The 11,676-nt window shown below is 43.2% G+C and overlaps 1 protein-coding gene across 2 annotated transcripts in view; it reads right to left on the bottom strand.

The window, feature by feature from the left end:
- Nucleotides 1–11,676, bottom strand: part of CTNND2 (catenin (cadherin-associated protein), delta 2) — a 914,052-nt gene that overhangs the window by 241,670 nt on the left and 660,706 nt on the right. For both annotated transcript variants that reach the window (XM_010833758.1, XM_010833759.1), the window contains one exon: nucleotides 6,425–6,638. In XM_010833758.1, coding sequence (XP_010832060.1) covers nucleotides 6,425–6,638 — 214 coding nt within the window. The remainder of the gene's footprint in view (nucleotides 1–6,424; nucleotides 6,639–11,676) is intronic.

Raw genomic sequence — 11,676 nt, forward strand, 5'->3', positions numbered from 1 at the left:
AAGTTATGACCAACCTAGATAGCATATTCAAAAGCAGAGACATTACTTTGCCAACAAAGGTCCGTCTGGTCAAGGCTATGGTTTTTCCAGTGGTCATGTATGGATGTGAGAGTTGGACTGTGAAGAAAGCTGAGCGCTGAAGAATTGATGCTTTTGAACTGTGGTGTTGGAGAAGACTCTTGAGAGTCCCTTGGACTGCAAGGAGATCCAACCAGTCCATTCTGAAGGAGATCAGCCCTGGGTGTTCATTGGAAGGAATGATGCTGAAGCTGAAACTCCAATACTTTGACCACCTCATGCAAAGATTTGACTCATTGGAAAAGACTCTGATGCTGGGAGGGATTGGGTGCAGGAGGAGACGGGGATGACAGAGAATGAGATGGCTGGATGGCATCACTGACTCGGTGGACATGAGTTTGAGTGAACTCCAGGAGTTGGTGATGGACAGGGAGGCCTGACATGCTGTGATTCAGGGGGTCGCAAAGAGTTGGACATGACTGAGCAACTGAACTGAACTGAACTGAAAGGGCACAGTTGTTACATTTGAATCAGGTTTTTTTTTTTGATTCATGTATGAGTGTCTAGGGGGTTCTCAGGCTGCTTGGTGGTAAAGAATCTGCCAGCTAATGCAGAAGATGTAAGAGACATGGGTTCAATCCCTGGGTCCGGAAGATCTCCTGGAGGAGGAAATGGCAATCCACTCCAGTATTCTTGCCTAAAAAATTTCATGGACTGAGGAGCCTGGAGGGTTACAGTCCAGTTGGGGTCACAAAGAGTTGGGCACGACTAAGGATGCATGGACACACACACACACACACAAGTATCTAACCTCATTCCAAAAAGGTTTTGTGGAGGATCCTTGTGACAATGGAAGTGGAATGATCCTTTTTACTTATGACTCTCTACTCCACTCTTCCAGCCATCATCTCTTTTTCTGCTTGTCTAGTTAAGTTTCTAAAACATCAACACATTTGTCAGGGACATCTCTTTTAAAGATCAGCAGCCAGCGATGCCAGAGTGTGACAATTGACAACAGGGCCCCCAACCATCACAGAGGCCACCAGCAGAAGCTGTGCATGGTGGGTCAGCTGACTGCCAAGCCCAGGTATGCAGATATCCAAGGCTTAGCAAACACCCAACACCCACAGAAATCCGCATGCATTTGAGAAATGAGTGACTAAGGAATGAGTGAAGGGCCTGGACTCACCCAGAAAAGCTTATTGGAGTGAAAAGCTCATCAAACTTGGGCAAAGCCTGACACTGAACAGGACCCTGTAGGGCTTTTGGGCACAGATGTGTTTCTATGTCTCCCATTCCTTGTTTGTAGGGAACAGACTCCAGCCTCCAAGACCTTCCTGACTCTGGAAGGGCAGATTCAAACAATTGCTAATCAGGGAAGGGAGGGGATGCAGAGATAAGGGAGGGAAAGCCAAGAAAGAATAGTGCAGCCTTGGGGCAGGGTCCTCCTTCCGCCTCAAGGGATGTACATAACAATATCTTCTGAGCTCTTTAGAGGACCAGTTAGTTAGTTCAGTTTCTCAATAGTGTCCCACTCTTTACGGCCCCATGAACAGCAGCGAGCCAGGTCTCCCTGTCCATCACCAACTCCTGGAGTTTACTCAAACTCATGTCCATTGAGTCGGTGATGCCATCCAACCAACTCATCTTCTGTCATCCCCTTCTTCTCCTGTCTTCAATCTTTCCCAGCATCAGGGTCTTTTCAAACGAGTCCATTCTTCACATCAGGTGGCCAAAGTACTGGAGTTTCAGCTTCAACATCATTCCTTCCAATGACACCCAGGACTGTTAGGATGGACTGGTTGGATCTCCCTGCAGTCCAAGGGACGCTCAAGAGTCTTCTCCAACACCACAGTTCAAAAGCATCAATTCTTCTGCACTCAGCTTTTTTTATAGTTCAACTTTCACATCCATACATGACTGCTGGAAAAACCATAGCCTTGACCAGACAGACCTTTGTTGGCAAAGTAATGTCTCTGCTTTTTAATATGCTGTCTAGGTCATAGCTTTTCTTCCAAGGAACAAGCATCTTTTAATTTCATGGCTGCAGTCACCACCTGCAGTGATTTTGGAGCCCCCCCCAAAAAGTCTGTCACTGTTTCCCCATCTATTTGCCATGAAGAAATAAAACCCCAATAAATGAAAGATGTCAGCATTCTTTATTCCAGAGAAGACCACCTGAAGCCAATTAAAGGAATCAGAGAAGCTCATCAAGAGAATACCTGTCTCTAAGGAAGTGCACACACCCGAATCTTAATAGCAACTTTGCCCTTGAACCTATGCTGTAAAACTCATGGAATCCTCCCAGGTTAGGACACAGAGTTTTTGAGGGTAGGAGCCCTCTTTGTCCCCCTTGGCCTGGCAAACCTATAATGCTATTCTTTTCTATCTCACCCAAAACTCTGTTTGATACTCTATTCAACAACAGTGCACAGAGGCTGGGTCCAAGACTCAGAAGGCAGAGAATAACACATAAGAGAAATGGAGGGTTGGATGATCCTGAAGTTAAATCGGATTGTTGTTGTTCAGTCACCAAGTTGTGTCCGACCCTTTGCAACCTCAAGGACTGCAGCACACCAGGCTTCCTTGTCCTTCACTATCTCCCAGGGTTTGCTCAATCGCATGTCTACAGAGTCAGTAATGCTATCTAACCATGTCATCCTCTGTCACTCCCTTCTCCTCCTGCCCTCAATCTTTCCCAGCATCGGGGTCTTTTCCAATGAATCAGCTCTCTGCATTTGGCCTACTAAAATCCTTGATTTGCATAGCTCTGCAGGAGCCAACAGAACCTTAGCTTTCACAGCTCACTTTGGCAGTTGACCATGGCTGGTGCTGATGATGAACACAAGTCTCTAAGCCTCTTGGAGCTGAATTCATTTGCCTTATTTGACTTTTGCTTCAGGCAGTGGAGTTAGCTTTGGCCTGATCTGCATCTGGATGCTCTGTCTAAATAGAGCTCAAGGAGTCTTGCAGGCTTCCAGGCGCCCTCAGGTGTCAGCCATCGTGGACATTTAGAAGGCTTTGTTAGTACAGATTGGGTGCAGCAGCAATTCCTTCCATGTGGGATGCTTTCCTAGATGTTTTTCTCAAGAGATAGCTTGGCCAAGTGCTTCTTGTTTTTCAGTAGTATCCACCACAGCAACTCCAGAAACCGGGAGCTTCAGCAAGTGTAAATATTTTGACAACACATTTTTCTTTGAAACACGTGAAACTCAAGCCTGACATTCAGCCAGGTACAATAAGCCCCTGCCTCTGGGAAGATGTGAGTGAGTGCTAAGTCGCTTCAGTCGTGTCTGACTCTGTGCGACCCCATGGACTATATGTAGCCTGTGAGGCTCCTCTGTCCATGGGATTCTCCAGCCAAGAATACTGGAGTGGGTTGCCTTCCCTTCTCCAAGGGATCTTCCTGACCAGGGATTGAACACGCATCTCTTATATCTCCTGCACTGGCAGGCGGGTGCTTTAACAGTAGCACCACCTGGGAAGCTCACCTCTGGGAAGACAGAGAACATCTATTTTAGAAGCGATCACTGTCACCCTGAATCCATTTGGCTCTGATGCTTGGACAGTGTCATGGCAGAATACAGCACTTCTTCTAGCAGACAGTCTGGACCACCAACTCATGTTTCTGAAGAAACAGTGGGTTATGATATGACAGTGGGTGCAAACTTCTGTTCTACTCAAAAAAGGGGCAGAATAAGGCATCTGTTCTCTCTGTGTAACACATGCACCATTTTTCTTACAGCCAAAGCATCACCAGAAGGGGAAACGTGCTGACATTCTGAAGAATATCTCTGCCCTCGATGTTTCCAATCAGGGCTCACATAGAAATTCTGCATGTTGCTCAGGGGCACACATGGGTGACGTCCAGCATCTTCAGAAGCAGTGTTGAAGACTCGGGAGGAGCCAGCCGTCACGTTCTGCATGGCGGCTTCAAGCATCCCAAGGAGCACAGGGCATGCTGTGGCGGACGGCCTCATGGGACCCACACAGCTGCATCTCCTTTCTGACTGAAGCCATCAGTCACTTCACCGTTCTCCGTGGAGCAGAGTTTCTTTGGCAATGACCGAAGCCACCACAGAGAGTGCTTCTAGATAAGGCATTTGTGTTGCAGCAAATTCAAATGTTGGTAAAATCCAATTCTTTTCGAATCATGAATGAAAGTGCAGGCACACAGGAGGGCGCTCCTTTGGGTGTGCTGGCCTCATACATCCATTGGGCTTCCCAGGTGGTATTAGCGGTAAAGAACCTACCTGCCAGTCCAGGAGATGTAAGAGACGCAGGTTCGATCCTTGGGTCAGGAAGATCCCCTGGAGGAGGGCATGGCAACGCACTCCAGGATTCTTGTCTGGAGAATCCCGTGGACAGAGGAGCCTGGCGGGCTACAGTCTATAGAGTCGCAAAGAGTCAGACACATGACTGAAGCAACTCAGCAGCAACATACAGCCATTAGCTTGGTCTTAAGGCACAGAGGCATCCACCGTGAGTTCTTTCTCTTACAGGCATTTCCAGTTGAAACACAATTCATGACAGTAAGGGCAGGTGGGACTTCCCTGGTGGTCCAGGGGCTAACACTCTGCCCTCCCAGTGCAGCGGATGCAAGTTCAATCTGTGGTCAGGGAACTAGATCCCACGTGCTGCAACTAAAGATACCCATGCCACAAGAAAGACCTGACACAGCCAAATAAATAAATATTTTTTTTAAAAAGGAAACAAAGACAAGTGTTAATAACTATAATGGCCGGTTGTATTTTCAGTTTTTAACTCACCCCAAACTATCCTACATATCGTAATATGTGCATAATACGCACAAGAGGAGTTGGTCCTTCCCCGACCATGTCACCCCATGCTAGTTCAGTGTGAAAGATTACTATCATAACACAACAACCCTTCACAACATCTTTTTCCCCTACAAAGATGATCTTCCACTTAGAGAAAGAAAAAACAAAAGAAAAGGAAAAGAAAAAACCGAAGGACAAAGATATGAGAGTCTACTTCTAATTTAGCTAAGAACATAAAGGAGATGTGCCCATGATCTGAAAGGATGCTAAATTAAAGACAATATGCTGAAGCTGGGAGTCTTGACCCAAGAATGAACAAATATTTATGACTCCAGTTTTGGCAATGTATTTTCTTAAATGAACAAGTGCAATATGCTTATCAGCATAGCTTCAGGGAAATTTTAGCGTCGAGACAGAAGGTCAGTGGAATCGTGGGTACTTAAAAGTTTTTTTTCTGAGAATCAGTCTTGCAATCCTCTCGACAAATACTTGCTTTAAGGAGTAAAAATGTGTGCATATGTGCAACAGGAGTTTGTCCTTCCCTAACCACGTCACCCGTGTTAGTTCAGCGTGAAACACTACTATCATTTCACAACACTTTTTTTTCCCCACAAAGACAATCTACCACTTAGAGAAAGAAAAATCCAAAGAAAAGGAAATGAAATATGAACCAAAAATGAAATATCCCAAAGAACAGCAATAGCAATATGTATACTGCATACATAATGTATATACATTATATACCAGGTAGGCCAAAAAGTTTGTTCAAGTTTTTTTGTAACATCTTACAGAATATACATAAAACTCAATATATAAAAACCTGGAAGAACTTTTTGGCCAACCCAGTATAATGAGAAGAGTGATTTGAAATTCCATACTGAGGTCACCAATAACCTTAGACCCCTCAACAAGTAAAACTTCCCATTTAAAAAGTCAGAGGCAATAGTAAACGACTGGTTTCCTATGTCCATACATATTCCATGAAGGTATGTGTTAAAGGCTTTGCATAATCTCATGGATTAATCCCATGGCTTTATAAGGTAGTATAGTTATCATACTTATGTTCATTTCTTGAAACTCAAAAGTCCTATGCTCATGGATAAGGCTTTCTTTCATGATTACTTTAGAAAGAAAACTGCTTAACCTGTAATATTATATAAATTGGGGGCTTTTACTAAGCATCAACATTTTATTCAAGAAATTAACTGTTAAGGACAATAAACTCTCTGCTGCTAAGCACAGTATTATACAACTTATTACCAATAACTCAACGCCTTGGCCTTTCACCACTCATGATTAAAGTCATTCTAATGATGACTCAGGGTATTTTAAGGTGTCAACATTTAACCAAGTGACAAAGACTGAAAGGCAGTCAAAGAATCTTAGGAGGGTCATGTTTATTGGATGCTAATTATTTAACATGACGAATCTACTTGCATGACATCTGATATCCTTTGACTTAAGTCTATCATTTGCAAACATGCACATATTTATTCCCAGGATGGCTGGTGTGATTAGCCCTTGGACAGGCCAGGACCCTAACACTTGGTTAGCACATCACTACCTTGCAGGACGATAGGAAATTCATCGTGAGCATCAGCCATGCTGTTACTAAGAATTCTGACCTGTGACCAGCTCCCGGATCTCCAAGTCAGTGGTCTTGCGGAGCAGCCGCACCAGGGCTGGGATCCCGCCACAGTTCTTCAGGGCGATTTTGTTGTCATCATTGGCCTTCCCGTACACCAAGTTTCTCAAGGCGCCACAGGCACTACGGTGGACTTCAGTCATCCGATGGTCCAGCAAGTCCACCAGGAGCTGGATGCCCCCTTGTCTCCTTATCTGAAGAAGTGAAGGAGAGAGGAAGGTTTTACTACTTAAAGTCCAATGGGTTTTTCATATGAGGTCATTGCTACAATTCACTGCACTGAATGGAAGGCCTTTGGCAAAGGGAAAAGAAAACAAATTATTCTTCTCTTTAGATTCTATTGCTTTTACTTATTTTCATATCCTCCTGATAAAAATTCAAACGCATTTCCTTTCAAGTCATAGAATTTTGAAAAGATGATTTTAACCTCCTAATGGGTGTTCTCTCTATAAAAATATGCTACATACTCAGGGCATGAAGCAGACAGACGGGCAAAAGGACCTCACTCCTAAGACTTATGAAATGTAACCACTGTCCTAAAGGGCTGCAGGATTGATGTACACAATGTGAAAATTATGCGGAATAGGGAGATGCTCCCAACCTTTCCAAGGAACCAGAAGCCAAATGAGAAAGCAGAAGTCATACAAGGCTATTCATCTGAGAAGACCTGGAAAATAAGAACGTCACTCACAATGACACTTGTCCTACATACTAGGACTAAAGTATGTTCTGCTTAACTTAGGCATTTGCCTAATAACAAAAAATAACATTTAATATGGGTGGTTTTCTAATCAAAGAAAATGTTTTAATGAGTAAATGAAGAAAATACTTTGCAATATGTTTCTAGATGGGTCTTCTCTTGGCTGCTGCTGCTAAGTCTCTAAGTCCCTAAGTCATGTCCAACTCTTTGCGACCCCATGGACTGTAGCCCGCCAGGCTCCTCTGTCCATGGGATTCTCCAGGCAAGAATACTGGAGCAGATTGCCATTCCTTCCTCCAGGGGATCTTCCAGACCCAGGGACTGAGCCCGCATCTTTTATGTCTCCTGCATTGGCAGGTGGGTTCTTTACCACGATCGCCACCTGGGAAGCCCCTTGTCTAATTTCTAGACCATTTTAAAATCTGAACTGCAAACAAACTTTCTAGTTAACATACAGACCATTTCAGAGAGTTTTCATTGGCAGAGCTGTATTTGAATATTGCCGCATTTGGAAAAAGAATGCATACAACTCACTTAAATTTTCTTTTTTAACTTCAATATCCCTTAATGGTTGAAGAGTTCTAATTTGGCATGAATGGATATAATCTGGCACCTTTCCTATTTGGCTTTCTTTCTTTTTTTAATTTTTGGCTGCACCAAGCAGCATGTGGGGGCCTTAGTTTCCTGACCAGCGAGCAAACTCACGTCCCCTACAGTGGAAGCTGGAGTCTTGGCTGATGGGCCACCTGGGAAGTCCTCCTACTTAGTTTTCTGATGATAAAAACCTCATTCATCCCACAGATGAGCAGGGACACAGGGCTAGATCCCTGGACTCGTTCAAAGCTTCTCAAATGCCATGCTGTCTACAAGGCTACTCCAACCACACTATTTAAAATTGCCATGTGAACCACACCACCTCCCTAACCTAGCAGGCTTTTTTCACCTTAATCTATTACAGAATCCTTCATAGTCCTGATGGGCCCTAACTTCTTTATTATGTTTCTTGTGATTGTCCATCTTCTGCTAGAATGTACATTCTTGAAAGGCAAGTCTCTTTGCTTTGTTCATTGATGGATCCCCATCCCTAGGCCAAGTGTAATGCCAGGCACATAATAGAAGCTTGATAAGTATCTGAATAAATGGCTGGGGGAGCATGCATTACTTGTTACAGCACATTTCTTTGTCAGGTGAGCTGATATCAGCTTTGAAAGAGGGAATAATATTCTTCCTTGAAGGAAAAAACAAAAACAAAACAACACTTGTGAACATCTCAGAATGTCTCCAAGGGGCCAATGCATCTCTTTTGAAACCAGTTTACAAAAAATGAAGGCATGCATCTCACACACAAGGTGGACCATCTCATGATTCAGAATATGCCTGGAGGAGTTATTTCTATCCATCAACCGAATGAAAACAGAAAAAGCTCAAATCCTCCCAGAATCCATGAGCTCGAAGTTCCTAATTTAGAAAACACGAGTGTGGGATTACACCGCAGGTGAGATCAGGACCAAGGACAGAGGAGACGACCACAGGCCCGCCACCCTCCTCCGCCACCCTCCCTCTGCCTCAGAGGGGCCAGGGCTGGAGAGACAGGTACCTACGTCCCTGAGGTGCCCTACAGTCTGCGGCAGTGCCAGCATGAGGAGAAGTGGCTAAAAGGATCGCTGGGTCAATCACAATAAACTAAGAAAGGTTCAAAAAACAACTTTTCCCAACTTACAGTTTTACCCTGGTCCTGCTTGGCTTTCTGTTTATCTGATAAATATTTATAGATTTCAAGAGAGATGAAATCTATCACTATATACGTATGTCCCATACATACATCTGAGCTTTAAAACACCCATTTATTCCCATTTGTATGAAAAGGTTAAACTATGAATGTCATTTTATTGATGTGTGTGTCTTTGAATGTGTGTACTTTACAAATTATCTAGGTTTAACTATTTTAATAATGATGAAGCTATTGTAAAAGAGGTAATAGAGCCATTCATACAGTTCACTGAATGCTTATGTATAAAGTAAACAGTAATAGAAAACCTATCTCTCTCTCTACCTTAGCTAGTCTGTATATTATAGTTAAGATTCCTTACTTTCCCATTCATATAACTTCATGAATTAACCTATTAAAACGTTCTTCTAAAGATTTAAAAGGGAATATGAATTCAAAGTGAAGGCAATATCAATTCTTAATGGTATCATGAGACAATGATGTTTTCAGTGTGACCCTAATTAATGCCATCTATCCAAATGTATAATGAAATCTTAAATTCTATTTTAATCTAATTAGAGCAACACAAGTAAGATGATAAACTTTTTCATTTGCTCTTATTTTGAGGGTCACTGGATCATCAATACTAAAAACAACAACAAAAACAAACTTTCCTCGGGGTTGAATACTATCCAATAAGAGAGAACCCTACTTCAGCTTTCTGAAGCCAAACATCAGTCAGAGATAATGTTCACACATGTGAAATGTGATGGTACTTGGTTCTGCCTCCTCCCAGATCCACTCCGCTCCCAGCAGGACCAGAAAAGGAGCCACGGGGCAGACTTTCAATTTTCTTGCAGGGTCTTCATTCCCTGCAGGACCTCTGGGTGGGGTGGATGGGTCTGCATGCTGCCTTCTTCACTTCTCTTCTGCTTTTCTTCTGGGTCCTCCCTCCCTTCCACTTGTCCTGGCATCTAATTTCTCTGGTTTCTTTTTGTTTCCAACCTTAAACTCTCATAAGGCTCCAAACAAACACACTGCAAACATTAAGACAGTACAACTTTTTTCAAAAGGTGATCGGGGGCAAGTCTCTTCTTTGAAAAGACACCTTTACCTCCTCTCTCACTAAATGGCCAGAGACCTATTTTTCTATAATTCTCCCCATCAGTCACTTCACATCCAATAGGTGAGGCCCTGGTTTGGGTCCACTTAGTATCATTTGAGACCAATGTATCCTTTCTTCTTCCTCCCTTCATCATCACACAGAATTCCTCACAAGCCGAATCTTAAAGGGAATCCAGGTTTAATATTACTGAAACAAAGTCAACAAAATACTACATAATATTATATCCAATATGCATGAGATATAAGAATATCAAATCCACTAGAAGGATGCCGGTCATATGGTAGTGAGCCAATAAACATGTATCAGATGAATGAAAGAATGCTACAGTGCTTATCATATATTGGTTTCCTTCTCTTTTTTAAATTTTTTTAAAATTTATTTATTTTAATTGGAGGCTAATTAGTTTACAATAGAGCAGTTTTATGTTCACAACAAAATCCGGCAGAAAGAACAGAAGTTTTCCATACAGCCCTGTCCTTATACGGGCACGCCTCCTCCATTACCACCATCCCCCAAGAGCCACACGTCCGTTACAACCTGTGAACCTACACCGACACACCATTATCACCCGAAGCACAGAGTTTACACTAGGGTTCACTCTTGGGTGTTGTGTAGGTCTTGACAAGTATAACAACACGTGTCTACCATTGCAGTATCACACAGAATAATTTCACTGCCCTAAAAGTCCTCTTTGCTCTGCCTGCTCATCCCTGCCCCCATCACCCCTCCTCCCTAAGCCCTGGATAAATTGCTGATGTTTTTATGGTGTCCATGGTTTTGCCTTTTCCAGAATGTCATAGAGTTGGGATCATCCAGTAACTAGTCTTTTTTCAGACTGGCTTCTTTCACCCAGTCCACACATTTAAGATTCCCCCATGTCTTTTCATAGCTTGATAGCTCATTTCTTTTCAGTAATGAATAGTATTTCACCATCTAGATGTAATGTATTGATCTACTCACCTACTAAAAGACATGTTGGCTGCTTCTGAGTTTTGGCAATTAGGAAGAAATTTGCTGTAAAAGCTGCTGTGTGCGAATTTCTGTGTGGACATAAATTTTCAACTTCTTTGGGTAAATACCAAGGAGAGCTGTTGCAGTGTTGGACAGTGAGAAGATGTTTAGTTTTGTAAGAAACCACCAAATTGTCTTCTGAAGTGTCTGTATCATTCTGCATTTGAATGAGAGCTTCTGCTGCTCCACACGCTCCCCATCCCTGGGAGCTGCCAGTGTTCTGCATCTTGGCCATTCTGTTAATACTAGACTGTGCGTGCATGTTTAGCTGCTCAGTCGTATCCTGATTCTTTGTGACCCACGGACTGTAGCCCGCCAGGCTCCTCTCTCCAAGGGATTCTCCAGGCAAGAATACTAGAGTGGGTTGCCATGCCCTCCTCCAGGGGATCTTCCTGACCCAGGGATCCAACTCACATCCCCTGCACCTCTCCTGCATTGGCAAGCAGGTTTTTTACTGCTGAGCCACTGGGGAAGCCCCTATGAGACTGCAATTGTATCTTAATGTTGTGTTTCTTTCTCTTTTCATTCTTACTGTGTGATTCCAATTTATTTACATTAACATAAATCATTGAAACAAAAAACTATCAATAATGCAATACATATAGGGCAACAATAGCTAGAAATGGACCTGGACTGAACAAATCTCACAACTCCCACTTTTCCTGAACTTGACAGGGAATGACTGGG

The sequence above is a fragment of the Bison bison genome, unplaced genomic scaffold (genome assembly GCF_000754665.1).
Source record: "Bison bison bison isolate TAMUID 2011002044 unplaced genomic scaffold, Bison_UMD1.0 scf7180017863887, whole genome shotgun sequence".
NCBI classification, from domain to species: Eukaryota; Metazoa; Chordata; class Mammalia; order Artiodactyla; family Bovidae; genus Bison; species Bison bison.